This window comes from Pinus tabuliformis, chromosome J (genome assembly GCF_031772625.1).
Source record: "Pinus tabuliformis cultivar Carrire ecotype Pingquan chromosome J, CPIR1, whole genome shotgun sequence".
Taxonomy (NCBI): domain Eukaryota; kingdom Viridiplantae; phylum Streptophyta; class Pinopsida; order Pinales; family Pinaceae; genus Pinus; species Pinus tabuliformis.
In genome coordinates, this window is record NC_142295.1 from 740,400,145 (window position 1) to 740,422,235 (window position 22,091).

The 22,091-nt window shown below is 37.1% G+C and overlaps 1 protein-coding gene across 6 annotated transcripts; it reads right to left on the bottom strand.

Annotated features, from left to right (window-relative positions):
* Window positions 1–1,773: 1,773 nt before the first annotated feature.
* On the bottom strand, window positions 1,774–12,111 carry LOC149228843 (cold-regulated 413 inner membrane protein 2, chloroplastic-like). 6 transcript variants are annotated; one of them, XM_089378395.1, is made up of 12 exons: window positions 11,146–11,278; window positions 10,046–10,246; window positions 9,777–9,841; window positions 9,559–9,644; window positions 9,216–9,307; window positions 8,883–9,044; window positions 5,616–5,711; window positions 5,446–5,510; window positions 4,999–5,320; window positions 2,294–2,397; window positions 1,937–2,196; window positions 1,774–1,852 (listed from the first exon to the last, which is right to left on the bottom strand). In XM_089378395.1, the coding sequence occupies exons 2-9, from the start codon at window positions 10,102–10,104 to the stop codon at window positions 5,223–5,225; spliced, it is 723 nt and encodes a 240-aa protein (XP_089234521.1). In that variant the 5' UTR covers window positions 10,105–10,246; window positions 11,146–11,278; the 3' UTR covers window positions 1,774–1,852; window positions 1,937–2,196; window positions 2,294–2,397; window positions 4,999–5,222. The 6 variants fall into 6 exon arrangements, with proteins under 6 accessions (XP_089234521.1, XP_089234519.1, XP_089234518.1 ...); XM_089378396.1 differs by lacking the exon at window positions 1,774–1,852 and having other exon boundaries at window positions 1,859–2,006; window positions 2,132–2,196; XM_089378393.1 differs by lacking the exon at window positions 11,146–11,278 and adding an exon at window positions 12,029–12,111 and having other exon boundaries at window positions 1,937–2,397.
* Window positions 12,112–22,091: the final 9,980 nt, after the last annotated feature.

Genomic DNA, 22,091 nt, shown 5'->3' on the forward strand with positions numbered 1-22,091 from the left:
CCCATCATTGTAAGTCAGGTTTATACTAATTTTATATTATTTCAGAATCAAGTTTTGATTTAATTTAATTATAATTTTAAGCTAGTAAAATATCAAGTACCCTAGAAGAATGAGACCTTTAAATTATGGTCCAATTAAATGTTTAAAAATTATTATTATTTTTAATAATATTGAAATATAAATATTTGTTTTTCAAAGTTAAACATTATAAATTACATTGGTCAATAAATCAATAAACAAAAAAAAATACTCTAATCTTATCTCAGTAAAAACTAATAATAATTATTTGTTTTTCAAAATTAAACATTGCATAATTACATTGTTCAATAAGTCAATAAGCTTTTTATATTGTAAAGTCACTTTTTATATTGCAAAGTCTTACCTCAGTAAAAACTAATAATAATCCAATTACTATAAGAAAATAGATCCTTATATCATAAACAAATTATCTTTATACTAATTCAATATTTAACTTCACCATAATATTATATAGAAACTTAACACATATGTTCTTTCTCAATAAAGAAAGAAAAAATTACTTTTTCTATATGGAAACTCATTTAGAATTGAAGTCACAGAGGCTTAGAAACAAAAATGGGATATTGCCTAAAACAGCCTGCATATCTTGACAATTGTGAGTTATATAATCCGTGGTATTATCTTGTTCTAAGAAGACAGAAGGCTCAGAAAAAAAATGGGATATTGCCTTAAACAGCCTGCATATCTCGACTTATTGCGAGTTATATAATCCGTGGTATTATCTTGTTTTAAGAAGACAGAAGGTGCACTGGAGCAACAATATCATATAATGGATTGAAAATAGAATGTGTTGTAATCGGATCGAATAACGGATTGAAAATATCAAAATTAGTAGACTGAAAGTAGATTCTGTATCCAGTAACAAATTTGGCATCAAAATAGTAAGGATGCCAGATTAAGCGACATAAAAAAATTGACAGAAAACAGATAGAAAATATCAAAAAATTGAAAATAAATACTGTGCACAGGAGCTCCACAATATTTCAGAACTGTGAATAATGGATAACTTTGTGTGATCATGCCTCGCATGCATAAAAGGCAAAGAAATAAGTTATTTAACCTGAATTTTAAAACCCTCCAACTCAGTATACTCTCATAATATAGAGGATCCTTTATTTTTTAAAAGCAAAGGAATATCAATGCATGTATGGTATCTGCAACTTTGAATAAAAGGCATGGTTTGATCACTGAAAATACCTTGTGTTCTTCAAAATATTATTCATACAGTTTTTGTCTCCATGGACAAAAATAGTGCTTTCAACAAGTCAGCCAACCAGCTACCCTTGCAAAGGACAGAGGAGGTCAGCCAACCAGCTACCCTTGCAAAGGACAGAGGAGGTCAGCCAACCAGCTACCCTTGCAAAGGACAGAGGAGGTTCAAACATATCTAGAAAGAGCAGATCTAATTTTCTCAACCAATCTCTCATGCAATCCAAATTGACATGATTTGCCAAGAATACAAGGCTCCCAAGGAATCAATCATGCAGCTTGTTGGACTTATTTATATACTAGATCTTTATTACACAACACCTTACATGTACTATTTTCCACAATAATAATTTGAAAATTTTAAGTAGGGAGTCCAGATGGCTTTACAAATATGGCACTGTTTAGGCCTGACACCTGGTTAAATTAAAATATATACCCTTTAACGAGGAATATGAACGGCACGCAGATAAGGCACGCAGCAGCAATGGTGGGGACAACAACTCCCTGATCAAAAGCCTTTTTAATAACACCTGTCCTGGTGACATGTTGATAGATCAAGTATGCAGAAGCCGCTATGGAAATGACCATTCCAGCTTGAGTTCCTCTGCAAACCAACAACATCCCATAAACTACCATCCACATTTCCAAACACCAATCCAATCATTTGTTAAGGAAAACAACAACTTGCCTCAGGTTCATGGCTTGATAAGGAGCAATAATCACCAGTAACACAAATAAAAATGGTAGTTCCAATTCCCCTGTTCCCAACAAATTAAGTTTGTCAAACACTACAGTTATGTCATGCAATTCAACTCAATATACTGTGCAGGAAAGAACGACCAAGTAAGTAAAATAGGATGGCATTTGAGTTCTTGTGACTCACCAAGAATGTAGTAAAATAGTCTAACAAGGAAGACCAAAAAGGCAGTCCACAAACCATAATCACCTCTGTAATAATGTAGACAAACAAATCCAAATGTGGGGCGAAGTTTAAACTCTCAGTTCACTTCAATGGAATTTGTCTAATTTTGCAACTGGGAAATACCTGGTCACCTGATCCAAGAAATGACATCTCCAGGTGCCTCTAGGGCCAACAGTGGAGCAAGGAAAGATTTGTCGATGGCTGTGTGCTTTGATAACATCAAAACCCTGCAACACCATAATTGAATCATTTTTTGCCTCAACAACTACTTGAGTCCCAAAAATAAAAGTTGAATTATGACTCAAAAAAGCCTAATGCCTTTTTTAGAGTACTGACCTTTGGATACATTCTTGGATATGTGGGCACATTGTAATATTTTCCTACTGCTATTTGGATTTGAATCCATGAATACATTCTAGGATATGTTGGAATTTCTGTACACCCTACAACTGTTAAGAATGTTTTTTCTTGTCCCATTTAATGACAACAAGGAACCCACCTGTTTTTGAGGAATTAAGTAAGCTAATGTGGGTGTCCTAGCAAATAAAAATGTATAGCTTGTTATAGTTAAGTGTTTCTTGTAATGGATTTTGTTAATCTCAAGGTAATGGACTGAATGTTTATATGATGTGCATAGTTGACTATTTCCAAATAAAGGTATGCAAAGAGTGAACAATGCAGAAATATTTTTAAATGAAAACTATCAACTGATTTTTGATGGACATGAGCAAAGGCAACTGTTTGACTTTGATCATATCAATCATATCGGGTATTCCACTATAATAAGATAGCTTGCCATCACATATATGACAACTACAAGTTAAATTGTCTAAGAGGATTTGAAATCTTTTGCATCCCTGTTGATGAAAATTGTTTCACCATTGATTGCCTTTAGGTTCAAGGATTATATCAGAGGACACGCCGATAACATTTGTGGATTATATCTTCTACTTGCTGCATGTTGTAATCTATGTACTGCAGGAATTTTTCATAAGCTAATGGTTCATCTGAGGATCTAAATGTGTAGATTACAGAGGGCTTGTTTAGGCCTGCCTCTGAGGGAAGTCTGAGGATCTCTTATGATACTTGGAGAAAAGACCTACAATTGACACAAAGTCAAACACTTGTTCACTATCTATGCAACAAATTCCATGTGATCAATGAGAGGTTTGAAATGATATGATGGCATCCAATATTGACTACAGCAGGATAAATTTGCACATGTCAAGTCTGATGAAATTTTGGGCTTCGGGTTTGTAAGCCCTAGAAGATCTGAAGCAAATCTTGAGTTAATTCTAAATTCTGTGGCATTATTGAAGCCGTGGCATAAAATCGGATACTTTGAAACAAAACCTGAGCCCCATTCTAAATTGATCTTTAGACTTTTGTTGTAGCGAGTTTGTGCTTGTTGCTGTTCAAGGGTTCATTAATAAACTGATGTTTAACTTTCCATGGCTATGTTGAGCTCATAATGATGCCATTGACTATAGTACGATTGTTGGTTGTGTCATGATTAATGTATTTAAGTATGCTGAGTGAAAGGCTGCCTGAGCTAAGATGGCAATTGTTGCCATGATGACCAGGAAGAGGTTTTATACTGCGATGTGTATTGCTCTATCCAAGAATCTTTTTTACTAAAGCCTGCTACTGCCAGTTTTGTTGAAACAGGAAGGGTATATGGAAGAATCATTTATAGCAGGAGTGCTAACAGGAGAGTGGTGATACAAGTTAAATTTTCTAAGAGTATTTGAAATCTTTTGCATCCCTGTTGATGAAAATTCTTTCACCATTGATTTCCTTTAGCTTCAAGGATTATATCAGAGGACACGCAGATAACATTTGTGGATTATATCTTCTACTTGCTGCATGTTGTAATCTATGTACTGAAGGAATTTTTCATAAGCTAATGGTTCATCTGAGGATCTAAATGTGTAGATTACAGAGGGCTTTTTTAGGCCTGCCTCTGAGGGAAGTCTGAGGATCTCTTATGATACTTGGAGAAAAGGCCTACAATTGACACAAAGTCAAACTCTTGTTCACTATCTATGCAACAAATTCCAGGTGATCAATGAGAGGTTTGAAATGATATGATGGCATCCAATATTGACTACAATAGGATAAATTTGCACATGTCAAGTCTAATGAAATTTTCGGCTTCGGGTTTGTAAGCCCTAGAAGACCTGTAGCAAATCCTGAGTTAATTCTAAATTCTGTGGCATTATTGAAGCCGTGGCATAAAATCGAATATTTTGAAACAAAACCTGAGCCCCATTCTAAATTGATCTTTAGACTTTTGTTGTAGCGAGTTTGTGCTCGTTGCTGTTCAAGGGTTCATTAATAAACTCATGTTTAACTTGCCATGGCTATGTTGAGCTCATAATGATGCCATTGACTATAGTGAGACTGTTGGTTGTGTCATGATTAATGTACTTAAGTATGCTGAGTGAAAAAAACCTTGTGTTCTTTAAAATATTATTCATACAGTTTTTGTCTCCATGGACAAAAATAGTGCTTTCAACAAGTCAGCCAACCAGCTACCCTTGCAAAGGACAGAGGAGGTTGAAACATATCCATAAAGAGTAGATCTAATTTTCTCAACCAATCTCTCGTGCAATCCAAATTGACATGATTTGCCAAGAAGACAAGGCTCCCAAGGAGTCAATCATGCAGCTTGTTGGACTTATTTATATACTCGATCTTTATTACACACCACCTTACATGTACTAGTTTCCACAATAATAATTTGAAAATTTTAAGTAGGGAGTCCAGATGGCTTTACAAATATGGCACTTTTTAGGCCTGACACCTGGTTAAATTAAAATATATACCCTTTAATGAGGAATATGAACGGCACACAGATAAGGCACGCAACAGCAATGGTGGGTACAACAACTCCCTGATAAAAAGCCTTTTTAATACCCCCTGTCCTGGTAACGTGTTGATAGATCAAGTATGCAGAAGCTGCTATGGAAAAGACCATTCCAGCTTGGGTTCCTCTGCAAACCAACAACATCCCATAAACTACCATCCACATTTCCAAACACCAATTTAATCATTTGTTAAGGAAAACAACAACTTGCCTCAGGTTCATGGCTTGATAAGGAGCAATATTCACTAGTAACACAAATAAAAATGGCAGTTCCAATTCCCCTGTTACCAACAAATTGAGTTTGTCAAACACGACAGTTATGTCATGCAATTCAACTCAATATACTGTGCAGGAAAGAATGAGCAAGTAAGTAAAATAGGATGGCATTTGAGTTCTTGTGACTCACCATGAATGTAGTAAAATAGTCTAACAAGGAAGACCAAAAAGGCAGTCCACAAACCATAATCACCTCTGTAATAATGTAGACAAACAAGTCCAAATGTGGGGTGAAGTTTAAACTCTCAGTTCACTTCACTGAAATTTGTCCAATTTTGCAACTGGGAAGAACCTGGTCACCTGATCCAAGAAATGACATCTCCAGGTGCCTCTAGGGCCAACAGTGGAGCAAGGAAAGATTTGTCGATGGCTGTGTGCTTTGATAACATCAAAACCCTGCAACACCATAATTGAATAATTTTTTGCCTCAACAACTACTTGAGTCCCAAAAATGAAAGTTGAATTATGACTCAAAAAAGCCTAATGCCTTTTTTAGAGTACTGACCTTTGGATACATTCTTGGATATGTGGGCACATTGTAATATTTTCCTAATGCTATTTGGATTCGAATCCATGAATACATTCTAGGATATGTTGGAATTTCTGTACACCCTACAATTGTTAAGAATGTTTTTTCTTGTCCCATTTAATGACAACAAGAAACCCACCTGTTTTTGAGGAATAAAGTAAGCTAATGTGGGTGTCCTAGCAAATAAAAATGTATAGCTTGTTATAGTTAAGTGTTTCTTGTAATGGATTTTGTTAATCTCAAGGTAATGGACTGAATGTTTATATGATGTGCACAGTTGACTATTTCCAAATAAAGGCATGCAAAGAGTGAACAATGCAGAAATATTTTTAAATGAAAACTATCAACAGATTTTTGATGGACATGAGCAAAGTCAACTGTTTGACTTTGATCATATCAATCATATCATGTATTCCACTATAATAAGATAGCTTGCCATCATATATATAACAACTACAAGTTAAATTGTCTAAGAGGATTTGAAATCTTTTGCATCTCTGTTGATGAAAATTGTTTCACCATTGATTGCCTTTAGCTTCAAGGATTATATCAGAGGACACGCAGATAACATTTGTGGATTATATCTTCTACTTGCTGCATGTTGTAATCTATGTACTGCAGGAATTTTTCATAAGCTAATGGTTCATCTGAGGATCTAAATGTGTAGATTACAGAGGGCTTGTTCAGGCCTGCCTCTGAGGGAGGTTTGAGGATCTCTTATGATACGTGGAGAAAAGACCTACGATTGACACAAAGTCAAACTCTTGTTCACTATCTATGCAACAAATTCCAGGTGATCAATGAGAGGTTTGAAATGATATGATGGCATCCAATATTGACTATAGCAGGATAAATTTGCACATGTCAAGTCTGATGAAATTTTGGGCTTCGGGTTTGTAAGCCCTAGAAGACCTGAAGCAAATCCTGAGTTAATTCTAAATTCTGTGGCATTATTGAAGCCGTGGCATAAAAGCGAATATTTTGAAACAAAACCTGAGCCCCATTCTAAATTGATCTTTAGACTTGTGTTGTAGCGAGTTTGTGCTTGTTGCTGTTCAAGGGCTCATTAATAAACTTATGTTTAACTTGCCATGGCTATGTTGAGCTCATAATGATGCCATTGACTATAGTAAGATTGTTGGTTGTGTCATGATTAATGTATTTAAGTATGCTGAGTGAAAGGCTGCCTGAGCTAAGATGGAAATTGTTGCCTTGATGACCAGGAAGAGGTTTTATACTGCGCTGTGTATTGCTCTATCCAAGAATATTTTTCACTAAAGCCTGCTACTGCCAGTTTTGTTAAAACAGGAAGGGTATATGGAAGAATCATTTATAGCAGGAGTGCTAACAGGAATGTGGTGATACAAGTTAAATTGTCTAAGAGGATTTGAAATCTTTTGCATCCCTGTTGATGAAAATTGTTTCACCATTGATTGCCTTTAGCTACAAGGATTATATCAGAGGACACGCAGATAACATTTTTGGATTATATCTTCTACTTGCTGCATGTTGTAATCTATGTACTGAAGGAATTTTTCATAAGCTAATGGTTCATCTGAGGATCTAAATGTGTAGATTACAGAGGGCTTGTTTAGGCCTGCCTCTGAGGGAAGTCTGAGGATCTCTTATGATACTTGGAGAAAAGACCTACAATTGACACAGTCAAACTCTTGTTCACTATCTATGCAACAAATTCCACGTGATCAATGAGAGGTTTGAAATGATATGATGGCATCCAATATTGACTACAGCAGGATAAATTTGCACATGTCAAGTCTGATGAAATTTTGGGCTTCGGGTTTGTAAGCCCTAGAAGATCTGAAGCAAATCTTGAGTTAATTCTAAATTCTGTGGCATTATTGAAGCCGTGGCATAAAATCGAATATTTTGAACCAAAACCTGAGCCCCATTCTAAATTGATCTTTAGACTTTTGTTGTAGCGAGTTTGTGCTCATTGTTGTTCAAGGGTTCATTATCAAACTCATGTTTAACTTGCCATGGCTATGTTGAGCTCATAATGATGCCATTGACTATAGTAAGATTGTTGGTTGTGTCACGATTAATGCACTTAAGTATGCTGAGTGAAAAAAACCTTGTGTTCTTTAAAATATTATTCATACAGTTTTTGTCTCCATGGACAAAAATAGTGCTTTCAACAAGTCAGCCAACCAGCTACCCTTGCAAAGGACAGAGGAGGTTCAAACATATCCAGAAAGAGCAGATCTAATTTTCTCAACCAATCTCTCATGCAGTCCAAATTGACATGATTGTCCAAGAAGACAAGGCTCCCAAGAGAGCCTTTGAGGTATTCCAAGAGAGCCTTTGAGGTATTCCATTTTCTGAGAGGAATATATTGACAATTGGAAATAGCCAGAAAGCAAAAGCTAAAAATCTCAACAGATTGCGGTAGTAGAAAAATCTAGTAAATTGAGGTTGCCTATCCCAAATTAGTTAGCATTCTGAAGGAGCCCCTTGTCTCAACAGTCGGCTTGAGAGAGATTGTCCTTAACAAAGTTATCCTTAGGAGAGTTTTGAACTTGAGAGAGATTGTCCTTAACAAAGTTATCCTTAGCAGAGTTTTGAGCTGATCTTTAGAGGGGGGGACTGTATAGCTGGAAAACCAATCCGAGATGCTCTAAGAGAGATTGTCATTAACAAATTTATCCTTAGCAGAGTTTTGAGCTGATCTTTAGAGAGGGGATTGTATAGCTGTAAAACCAATCCAGGATGCTCTAAGAAAGGCTTATCTAATCATTGTTTTACACAAATTCTGCACAAAACGAAAGATGACCGAGAAAGCAATCATACTCACTTAATTGATCAACCACTAAGTTAGTAGGAGACACCACTTCATTGAAAACACCACTCTGTTATCCATATCATTGGGTTAGTAAGAAACACCACTTCATTATAACTAAACTTTAAACTGTATCCGACCAATCCTCACAACCATTGTGTGACCAACTCTCACAACCAATGTGGATCAAAAAGATTTATGCAACTACAATACAACACAACATGAATGGAATCATACTCACACGGCCGCAACGCCAAACAGCCAACAGAAAGCTTTGGTTGAGAGCGCAACTGAGCATTCAGTGGAGAGCGCACCGCCACAGCTGCTTCTTGGTATACTGTGAATGAACTTATCCACTTCCGATCTCAACAAACCCGAGTTCATGAATGACGAGGAAGTGGATCTGTCGATAAAACCCCCCATTGCTTCTTAATTCCACATTGCCCACACATCATTTCAATTCAAGCAGCTCAAAATGAATTAAATTTGTTCAAGCAGCCCAGCATGGAAGAATCTTAAGGAAAAAACAAGAAAGCATGAATAAGTGAGTTTTATATGATAGAAAATTAAAAACCTGAGAGAGGTAGGAGGGGTTGTAAAACGGGCATTATTGATCATCTTCTGCTGCTGCTTTGGAGTCCTAATGGGATTAAGGGCAGAATTAACCTTGCAGAGCGAAGGCCCCAGTCACATACAAAAAGTGAAAGTTCAACACATTATAAATTAATATTATCAATGTAAAAAATAAAGGTATGAAAAACCCACGTATGTGTTCCTATAAAGACAAAATAGATTAAGTTAATGAGAAAACAAGCTTTTACAAAATTGTTTCATGTTTCTGATGCATGCCTGAAAGGAAGAGAGAAAAAATGCAAAACAGTTCAACACTCAAATTACAAAAGAATTATACCACTTACTTGTCCTAGATCACCCATAAGTTTCAAATGCCTGGGTGAATCCTCCGAACCTCTAAAGGGAACCAGAACTTGAGAACCCGTCTTAGCTGCACATTGATAAAAACAGTGAACAACAGTGCCTAAAGCCAAAGTATTTGTCTAATGCAAAAAAAAACAAAAAACACAAACTGTGTACAAACAGAGACATTATTGACACTACAACAAATGATGCGATATACCAAGTTGCTGCACAACATATCGACCGAGGAAGCCCGTGGCTCCAAAGACGGTTGCAATGATACCGCTGACACAATGAATCACAGATGATCATTAGTTAGGGTATCTACTTCAAGATCTCCCCGATCACTGAAATTGTTTTTATTACAAAGGAAATCCAACTGCCATTTCCATGCCTGGTTTTCACTGTTTGACCATCAACATATATTGAATTGATGTCTCCATATCATAGACGCTCTATGGTTACAACCTAGTGGGGTTAGACGAAAACCTGACAGATGATCTCCCTCCGGTTCCCTTGCGAATAAGGTGCCCAATGCCCAGATTCATATCGCCATTTTCGTCTCTCCGACTTCCGGTGATATGAAGCCATTTTCGTCTCTCCGACTTCCGGTGATATGAACCCCGGCTATGGCAGAAATCGACCGCGCTAATCAACGGCTCAACCTCTCTCCATCGTCTAACATATAATCTGATGGTATTTGAGGGTGACAGATAGACAATAAGGGGAGTTCATTTCAGAGGGGAACGCCTTACGGCGTAAAAATTATCAATTTAATTATTCAAAATTAGTCAACAAGAAAAAAATAATAATTGTTATAGATTACAAAAGTCTTAAATTTAACTTATTATATTATTTCAAAATTCTAATTCCATGGTTTATAAACATAAATTTATTCTAATTTAGAATCTATGGTTCAAAAGATCTCAGACTTCAAAATAATTAATCTTCAACCATTCTTTGAACAACTTTGACTGGGAGGATCTCAAACTTCAAATATTTAATCTGTACTCTTCTTTGAATAACGGATCTCAGACTTCAAAATAATTAATCTTTAACCATTCTTTGAACAACTTTGGCTGGGAGGATCTCAGACTTCAAAATATTTAATCTATAACCCTTCTTTGAATAACTTTGGCTGGGAGTTCAAACTGGGAAAAAAATTCCCACCCTTCATTAAGGGCTCAGTTTAATAGTTAAAATATTTTTTCTTCGAAAACTCGTTACAATTTCAAGTCATATAGTAATTTTTTATTAATATTTTTGAATGCTTAAACATCAAAAAAGTTTAGAGTATTATTCTGCGTTAAATAACTTAAACTAAAATTTTTGAAAATGCATAAATTTTTGGTTAAATTTGATCAAAAACTGAAAAAAAAAAAGAGACTAGTGATTAAACAATTTAAACTAAGTGCAACAATTTAAACTAAGTGCATAAATTTTCAGTTAAGATTGCCTTTAAAAACCATTTCATCTGGACTAATCTTTTGGTTAAATAAGTAATTGCCCACTGAAGTGTAAAAAAATCTGAGAAACAACTGAAAAAAGCCTGGCCCTATAATAATTTGAATGGAAACAAAATTTCTTACCATTGGGTGCCAATTGTGCAGATGAAATGATGGTTACTGTGCCTGCCAGAGTCCTGGGCAATGAAGAGAACTGCACTCCCGCAGTGGCAGATGCCACCAAACAGGAAATCACCACTATATACCGAAGTACGAATTCTCTGGCAAATACCATTTCTGCACAAAAGAAATCCATCAGTTTATAATTTCTCTCTAAACTTTTCTGCATAAAAGTAACCCACCAGTTTATAATTTCTCTCTAAACCTAAAACAAATTAGAATTGTATGTTTGCTTACCCAAATGCAGGACCAAATTAGAATGGAGACCAATTGCAGTTCTTCGAAATCAGACTTCAAAATAATTAATCTTTAACCATTCTTTGAACAACTTTGGCTGGGAGGATCTCAGACTTCAAAATATTTAATCTATAACCCTTCTTTGAATAACTTTGGCTGGGAGTTCAGACTGGGAAAAAAATTCCCACCCTTCATTAAGGGCTCAGTTTAATAGTTAAAATATTTTTTCTTCGAAATCTCGTTACAATTTCAAGTCATATAGTCATTTTTTATTAATATTTTTGAATGCTTAAAGAAATTCAGAACATCAAAAAAGTTTAGAGTATTATTCTGCGTTAAATAACTTAAACTAAAATTTTTGAAAATGCATAAATTTTTGGTTAAATTTGATCAAAAACTGAAAAAAAAAAAAAAAAGAGAAAGAGACTAGTGATTAAACAATTTAAACTAAGTGCATAAATTTTCAGTTAAGATTGCCTTTAAAAACCATTTCATCTGGACTAATCTTTTGGTTAAATAAGTAATTGCCCACTGAAGTGTAAAAAAATCTGAGAAACAACTGAAAAAAGCTTGGCCCTATAATAATTTGAATGGAAACAAAATTTCTTACCATTGGGTGCCAATTGTGCAGATGAAATGATGGTTACTGTGACTGCCAGAGTCCTGGGCAATGAAGAGAACTGCACTCCCGCAGTGGCAGATGCCACCAAACAGGAAATCACCACTATATACCGAAGTACGAATTCTCTGGCAAATACCATTTCTGCACAAAAGAAATCCATCAGTTTATAATTTCTCTCTAAACTTTTCTGCATAAAAGTAACCCACCAGTTTATAATTTCTCTCTAAACCTAAAACAAATTAGAATTGTATGTTTGCTTACCCAAATGCAGGACCAAATTAGAATGGAGACCAATTGCAGAAAACGCAGAAACCCCAAGTTATCACCAGCGGCCCCAAAACCCAATAATTAGAAAAGTGGATACATATGAAGAGAAACCCTTTCAAGAAGAGCTAATCGCATCAGCTAAGAGAGAGCGCAAGGTGAAGAAGTTGCAGAAGTTCTGGGATTTCATTCCATTCGGCCCTGCGAGATTCTGTTGCGCAAATGACTTACGAATTGTAAAGAGTGGTGGGTTTTATGCACAACCAAAGGCTGCCTGGGCCCTGGATTTTCGTCTCTCCGACTTCCGGTGATATGAAGCCATTTTCGTCTGTCCGACTTCCGGTGATATGAACCCCGGCTATCGCAGAAATCGACCGCGCTAATCAACGGCTCAACCTCTCTCCATCGTCTAACATATAATCTGACGGTATTTTAGGGTGACAGATAGACAATGAGGGGAGTTCATTTCAGAGGGGAACGCCTTACGGCGTAATTATTTTTTATCCCTTTTATAAAGAGAAAGGAGTTGTATTTAGAAGTTATTTATTTGTTAGCTGAATTTTGTAAAAAATGGCACATAAAGTCAAAGGAGGGGGAATAGGTTGAGGAAGACCACTAGCTAACCAAATCACTAAAAAGAAAGGAAGGAAAGATTGAATGAGAAAAACACTAGCAGTCCTCAGGTGAGGATACCCTAAGGGTGCTCACAGCACTGGAAAATTCATTATATTCACAAATCAATCAATACAAACTTATACAATGGAATTTAGTTAGGGAGATGTAACAACCTACTATAAAATAGGACCTACTTCCTAATTATAAACACAATATTAAGAATTATGGTTTCTCTACTATTTTCTATGTTCTGCCTTAATGGAGAAATGGTTGATTTCCAAACCTAGGATCTCCCTAAACAATTCAAATTTCACCTTCCAAAGGGGCTTTGTGAAAATATGAGAAACATCTTCACAAGTACTATAATATTCAATAAACATTTCCTTAGACTGTATATTTTATCTAATAAACTGAAATTGGGCATCAACATGCTTTGTCCTTGCATGAAAAACTGGATTATTTTCCAACTTGATTGAGCTTTTGTTGTCACACTTGATCACCATAGCCTTCTTTTTTTCTTCTCCAACATATTGATGAAATCACCTCAACCAAACAACTTCACAAGTTGTTGTACACAAAACTTTATATTCTACCTCTATAGATGATAATGATACAATTGACTACTTCTTACTACTCCATGAAATAATCTTAGATCCAATACTGAATGTATAACCTGTAGTACATATTCTATCATTCAAATTACCAGCCCAATCTGAATCTGAGTAACTTGTCATCTCAACATCAAATGAACCATTATATTTAAGACCAAATTCAATCATACCTTTAAGATACTTGAGTACGTCTTTCAGTGCTCTCCAATGGATTTATAGAGGTTTGGTCATAAACTGACTAAGCACACTGACTAAATATGCACTGTTAGGTCTAGTTGTAGTAAGATAATTCATACTTCCAAATAGCTCTCTATACAATGTACCATCAGCCTCTTTTGTACCATCATCAAGATGAAGCTTCACATTTTGTTGCATAGGAACAAAAGCAGCTTTGCACTAATCCATATTAAACTTTTTAAGCACTTCTTTGACATACTTACCCTACAAAACAAAAATTATAGATTCATATTCCTCCTCCATATATTTTCTCCACTCTTCATATTCAATAACTTCATTAAAATTCATGGGTTCTATGGCATTCAAAGCACTAGTCATGAGAGCATAGTCCTTGTACCTTTCAGGTAGATGAATATGTCAAGTAGATTTCCTACGTGCTTCACTTATTTCACCTCTATTCTCTAAAAGCACTTCATTTATGATTGGGCTCTAACTGCTGATGATGTCCACATCACTAGATTCTTCCTTGTGCTTTTGTTGCTCACGGTCTTTTAATTTTTCTTCTGCTCTATTGTCTTCAAATTCAGGAAGAATGTGCCATTTTTCATAGTCGTTATCCTTGATGCCTTCATCTTCTTGTTCATGGAAAATGACATCTCTACTCGTAAATAGTCATGAGTAAATGGATCAAACCTTTTATATGCTTTAAATTATGTACAATATCCTACAAAAATACATTTGATACCTTTAGAATCAAGTTTCTTTCTGTTCTTCTTGGGAATATGTGCAAATGCCTCAGACCCAAAAATCCTCAAATGATGAACAATTGGTTTAAATCCCTACAAGGTTTTGAATCGAGTCTTAAAATCAAGATACCTTGTTGGACTTCTATTCTTTAGATCAACAAAAATACAAATGGCTTCTGCGCAAAAATAATTTGAGAGGTTCTTACCTTTGATCATACTCCGTGCATACTCCACCAACGTCTTGTTTTTCCTTTCTGCAACATTGTTCTATTGTGGAGTGTAGGGTACTCTAAATTGCTGCACTATTCCATGATCCTTGTAGTACTTGACGAAGTTCCCCAATTTGTATTCTCCCCCTTCATCTGAATAGAGAATCTTTATAAACTTTTATGTCTTCTTTTCTGCCATGTTTTTGAATTCTTTGAAGTACTAAAAAACATCACTCTTTTTCCTAAGGAAGTATACCCAAGTTTGCCTTGTGAAATCATCGATAAACAACAAAAAATATTAGGCTCCTCCTAAATATCTGGTCTCCATGAGTCCAAAAATATTAGAATGCACAAGTTCTAATACGTCTATTCTTCTTCTATCAAAATTAGAGGGGAATTCATCTCTGTGAAATTTAGCTAGCGCACAACCTTCACAAGCAACATATTCATTCTTTAACATAGGGAGACCTCCAACCATACTTTATTTCTACAAAAATAATAAATCATGATAATTAATTTGAACATACCTCTCATGCCAAAGACTTTCTCTTGACATAGTTGTAGAAGTCAGTGTTTGATGAATTTTGTTGGTAACATCAAGCTTTTACAGACATCCAATTATGACTCATGAAGCAACAAGTTTGCATTGGTCCAACAAATCTTTCAATATGCAATGAGTTTTGAAGAATTCAACTAACAAGTTTTGATCTGTAATTGTAGACACAAAGATCAAATTTTTAATGATCCTAGGCACATACATGAAATTATTGATGCACTTGATGCTGCCATTTGGTAAAGTCAAGGGTAAATTCACCCTGTTGGAAGAGAAGTTCAATCAAAATCGAACTCACTGTGTAAGCTCAAACCTAACACATCATATTAGATCGAAACAGACTAACACGGCCACCACCAAACAAACGATGCAAGGAATGCATGAAATAGCCTCTCAACTACACAAACAGACACATCACTTGCTTCTGCTGCACTATCGCTGTGGTCAAATTCACAGCAACAAGGGGACCTACACCGTGGTAGTGTTGACCATTTTGGAGAGACGTGAGAACGTGAACTTCGACCCACCACCTATTTATTCCGCACCACCACCACATAGTTGTGGGAAGATCCATGCTTCTACTGCACAGATCCACGCATTCACTATTAGATCGCTCACAATCGATCGTAACTCTTATGTTCACAACGCTGTCTCGGGGATAAGCTTCTTTCACTCGATTCAACAATAAAAAAATATAACATTGCATTGTAGGTTGCCTTCTCCTACACTGACATGGCCTGCAACAGTGATACGAACAATCACCCACACATGATATTGCACCCTTCACACCAGCCTTACTCAGCACTTCGGTTGCCCTCAATTCTCCCTATGCTCTGATACCAACTAGAAAGAAAGGAAGAGAAAATTGAATGAGAAAAATATTGGTAGTCCTCAGGTAAGGAGACCTTGAGGCTCCCCACAAAGTTGGCAAATTCATTGTATTCACAAATCAATCAATGCAAATTTATACAGTGGCATTTAGTTAGGGAGATGTAACAACTTACTAGAAAATAAGAACTACTTAATTACAAACACGATCTTAACAATTACCATTTCTCCATTATTTCCTAAGTAAATCTTACTCAAAGAATTAAGAAGCATATGAACAAGATTACATGCAATGGAGATGGCACAAAGGAGAGCAGTAGACATTGCCAAGAAGAGTCTTTAGAAGAAGAAGAAGCTAACATTGAAAAAGAAACTCAAGAAGAAAGAATGATTAAGCTAACAGTAGGATTAAAAACCAAACCATGATTGGAAGTGCCTATGTATGAAGACAACTTAAATCTTAATTAATTCATCGATTGGATCAACTTCATGGATAAGTATTTTAACTATGAGAATGTAGTAGATGAGGAAAATGTGAAATATGCAATAACCAGGATGAAGAGACATGGCTCATTACGGTGGGACAACATGCAAGGATGAAGAGACATGGCTCATTATGGTGGGACAACATGCAAGTAGAGAAAACTAATAAGGAAAAAAGAAGATTACTTACTCGACTAGATGGTGGAAAAATTAAAAGGTCAATTTATGCCTTGAGATCATCAATTAAATGTTTTTAAAAAAATGCAATATCTCAAACACAAATTGATTTATGTGAAAGAGTATATAGAATAATTTTATAAGATAAGTATAAGGGCTAGTCATGTATAAAAATATTTGAAAATGTGGCAAGGTATATTAATGGTTTAGGATATGAAATTGAAAATGGACTTAGTATTTTGTCTATGAGAACTATTGAAGACTGTTAAGTTTAGGTATGTTCTATGCTAGAGCAATTTATTTAAATTTTCACAATTAGCAATCACATCAGCATTATGATAAACTACAAATAGAACATAAATATAAAACGCAGAAGACAAACCAAGACAAGAGGACACAAGATGTGGCACGAGCCAAGGACAAACCCCACAATGTGTGGGGAAACCCTTTGATCAAATCTTCTTTTATCTTCAAAGTTTAGCAGAGAAAGAGAGAGAGAGAGAGAGAGAGTACATTTACAATAGAAGTCAACACTTTGACTTATCTATATCTAGCATAGATCATTTAATATAATGATGAGATCAGTTGAAGACATTATGCTTCAACTGATTCTCAAGGTGACTCCTTCACCTATCATCATGCAGCATCTCGTCCATTTGCTGCACCTTACTGTGTAGCACCATCACGCTGCCCATGATCATCATGTTGCTCATGCTCCCATCATTATGCTGCCCATACATCATGTTGTCCTTATTGTGTTGCATGTGCTACCCTTTAATATTATGCCCATCATGATACACCTTAAGATCCTTCAACTTCATCCGGTTGATGACATCACCTACACGTATGTAGAGATGTTACTCATAGAGATACTTAGCTTATCATTAGCCTTCTCTAATTAGAGATAGCATGCAGTTGAGAGGGTACCCATATTCATTTATATACATGTGCAGGTAGGTCCAAAGTGAAGGTTGCAAGGGTTTCCTCCAGAACCCTTATCATATATGCTTGAGCACCTTAACATCAAGAACCTGTACTCACCTGAGATTGGCGTCATTTTTCTTGTAGTCCATATCTGCTCTTAACTGCGGCTACCTTGGTTTCATATACCTGGGCTCTCTGTGGCTAGATGTCTTCCTTACTACGGCTCTTCTTCATGCGTGACATCACAGTAGCTACCCTTTATTATACCTTTTATGATAGCTGCTACTACCATGTGAACAAAAGCTTCTAATAACATTGCAGCTACTATGCGGACAACAGTGACCCAATGCATAGATTAGGGCATCGTATAATAATCATGAACATCGTATAAATGAATGTCATCATGAATAGCATAGTGTTTCCATGATCTGTGTATTAGTTTCATCATTGATTGCGTATGATTCTTCATGACCTGCGTAGAATCTCCATGATCTGCATATGAGTATCATTAATGACCAGCGTATTATATGAACAGATGTTTTCATAAACAGCGTATGGACCAGCGTATATGTGAATAGCATTAGCGTATATGTGAACAATGTTTTCATAAATATGTGAATAGCATCAGTGTATATGTGAACAGTGTTTTCATAAACAATGTATGGACCAACGTATATGTGAACAGCATCAGCGTATATGTGAACAACATTTTCATAAACAATGTATTGATGTCCTATTGAACTGTGAATGTGACAGAGTGTAAGATCTCCACCATCTGCTGCAAATATGTATCATAAGATTTTCTATGACTACGTATTAGTGTCTCAGTGTATTAGGCTATATGTACTACGGCTAGCTAGTGTGGAATCCTTTTTACAGTGAAACCATTTGAATATTTTCACTTGTGAATATCTTTCTGCATTGTATCATAGCCTGCGTATAAATGATTTCATAGACACAAATTTGGGCATCACTTTGAGGGCAACACATTGACTGTGATTAGAGCTTTATCTGTAGCTAGGGCTTCTTCTAGGCCAGCACATTCTTTTGGTTTTCTCCTTCTCCAAAAACCCAAGACGAGGAGAGGAGATCACCTCAAGAATGTGTGAAAATGATATCAAATCCTCATCTATTTATACAAAGACGAGGATGATGAATAGACACGTCGGTTGGCATCTAGAGCCTACATAAGAGCAGGCCGGCTTGATAATAATTACATAAACAAAATAAATTCATATCTCCATAAATACTTATCGGAATCAGATGATCTTTGGATCAATCCTACACCTCTCGATGAGAGGGATCCAATAAAAGTATTAGCTGCCATAAATAAGATGACCCACATGGATTTTGATCCTAGTTGTCAATTTAACACCCTCTCAACTAGGGAGAACTCCATCCGTTGATCCATATGTCTGATTGTACTTTCTCAGCCATAAGTGCCTTGCACTACTCTGCCTAGCTCTGCTAGCTCTACTCTGCTTAGCTCTGTTGGCTCTACTCCACTCTGTTGGCTCTGTTCTCCTCTACTAGCTCTACTCTGCTCAACTTAGCTCTGTTGAACTATGAAGAAGAAGAATTGAATGAGAATGAGTCATATCATTCTCCACTGACCCGAAGTCAGTCTCAGAGTGTGTACCACTGGTCCCAAACCAGTCCCAACATACCCAAAGTCAGCTTCATAGTAAGTACCACTCCTACCACTGGTCCCAGACCAGTATCGTAGTCTCAAAGAGTGTACCACTGGTCTCAGACCAGTCTCAACCGACCCGAAGTCAGTGTCATAGTGTGTACCACTCTCACTGGTCCCAAACCAATACTGCACTGACACGAAGTCAGTCTCAGAGTATGTACCACTGGTCCCAAACCAGTCTCAACCGACCCGAAATCAACGTCATAGTATGTACAACTCCTACCACTGGTCCCATACCAGTATCGCAGGCTTAGAGAGTGTACTACTGGTCCCAGACTAGTCTCAACCGACCCGAAGTTAGTGTCATAGTATGTACGACTCTCACTGGTCCCAAACCAGTCCTGCACTGACACGAAGTCAGTCTCAGAGTATGTACTACTAATCCCAGACTAGTGTCAGCCGACCTGAAGTCAGCATCATAGTATGTATAACTCCTACCACTACTCCTAGACCAGTATCATTGATCCCAAATAAATTGAGGTCATCCTAGTATAGGAAGTACGATAAATACAACAATGTGTCCATCGGTACTACTATGGTCCCTAACTTCATTTCCTTGCTCATTGATCAGATGAGGGGTACTTCCCATGAGTCCCAGACTACATGGGTAGGATGCCTCGATAGGAGAACTTAATCAATCCTGTCCTCACAGGAGAACACATCAATCCTGCTACAATCGCCATGGAGAACACATCAATCTAGGCTACCATGGAGAACACATCAATCCAGGCCTCAAAGGAGAACACATCAATCCTGCTACAATCGCCATGGAGAACACATCAATCCAGGCCTCACAGGAGAACACACCAATCCTGCTACAATCGCCATGGAGAACACATCAATCCAGGCCTCACAGGGGAACACATCAATCTTGCTACAATCGCCATGGAGAACACAATAATCTAGGCCTCACAGGAGAACTAATCATCCTGCTACACAGGAGAGCGAATCATCCTGTTCCACAAGAGAGCGAATCATCTTGTTCCAGTGCACACCACTAAGGAAGGGTGAGTCACCCTATGGTCGTATGTTGTTCCAGTAAGAATTGCAATCCCCCAGAGCTCCCAGAGCTCAATGTATGCAACATGCATGACCCTTTTACAAGGGTCTCTTGATGACTCCAAGTCGTACGGGAAAATCATAGATCTGATCTTTCCCCGGGGCTTTTTCAAAATGTCAAAAACCTGTACATTAGTCTCAATGCAATGGAGCCTCCTTGCTCATCAACTTACCATATCCCAGATAAGGTAGTATCTGATGTCTACCTGCTGGAGCAATTGTCGAATACGAGATTTCTGAATAATCGAATCCCACCTCTGGTTGTCACAGAGAATAACAGTGGTATTCATCATGTGTACAAATAGCTCACTGAAGAGCTTTAGCAACCAGACTACCTCACAGAAGGCCATACTAGTAGCAAGGTGCTCAGAGTCACCGACTTCTGCTTCCTACTCATCCAGGATATCAAGGCAGATTCCAAAGAGAAACAACACTGAGAAGTGCTCTAGTGATCCTCCACACTGCCTGCCCATTCATCATTCGAATAATCATGTGGTTTCATATTTCCGGCAGTGTATCTCAATCCATGAGAGATTGTGCCCTGAAGATATCTTAGAAGATTCTTGGCACCAATCCAGTGAAGCTCAAATATGAGCTCACCATGCTAACTGCATCCCATATGTCCAGATGGAGGTTCTCCGAGTACATCAACGTGAATGAGTTTATGAAACTGAAAGGCATTTCCCAAATCTGGTCCGACATCATTACCATATAACTTCTGAAAGTTAAGATCCTCGAGGCAGTCACAAGCTTGCGGCTTATCTTTCCATATTTAGAATCCAACTCCCTCTGTCTCCTATAAATGAGAGGGTCTACACCTATTAGACAATAGGTGCTGGTATGAGAGATTTATCATCCACAACCTTCGAGTAATGGTTTGGATCAGTTTCACTCCTGGTGAATCTCAGCTGCATTAGATAGCTATCAATCCTTTCATACTACGCCTGAGGTGTTTTGCTTCAAGCCATAGAGGGCTTTCTTCCATCTGTATACATGAGATTCCTGATCATGAGTCTCAAACTCCTCGGGTTGTCCCAAGCCTGTGGACCTGTTGCATGAGGGGAATGATCCCCTTATAATATTTTCCTTCAGTACATTTCAGACATGTACCTTCATGCTCCTTTTTGAATTCAGGCATCCTAGTCACCATCTGACTCACAGACCTCCGGTGTTGAGTCAATGGACATGGTTCCCAGTGGACATCCTACAACTTGATACAACCCTGAACTCAAAAACATCTTTGAAAGATCTATTTTCAAACACGTACCTTTCCATCGATAAGTGCCACCCTGTAACCTTTGACTTCCATTTCCGATATGGACATTAGGTTCTTCTTGCGATCAAGTACATAAAAGAGATTTGGGGTTCCTTTCTTTCATGGAAGAGTCGACCATTTCCTTGATTACCTGCATTACCAGTGATTCCTTTGATCATTGAGGATGTCCTAGAAATGATTGTTATATTCATCAAGAGATGTGTCTCTGCCATTCGGACACTCCTTTGCATAACGGTCAAACTTATTTCAACAAGGCATCCACCTTTCCTTCCACCCTTAGATCCGAACTTACCAATGAAGTGATCTTTAGATGGGCCATCAGAAAAATCCGCTGTGCCATTCTGATAACATTCTTGCTTCGACTTCACCCTAGGTGAATTATGAGGAACCCATTGATCCTTCTGTCTTGTCCCAACTGTCTTCGGTGATTACTCTT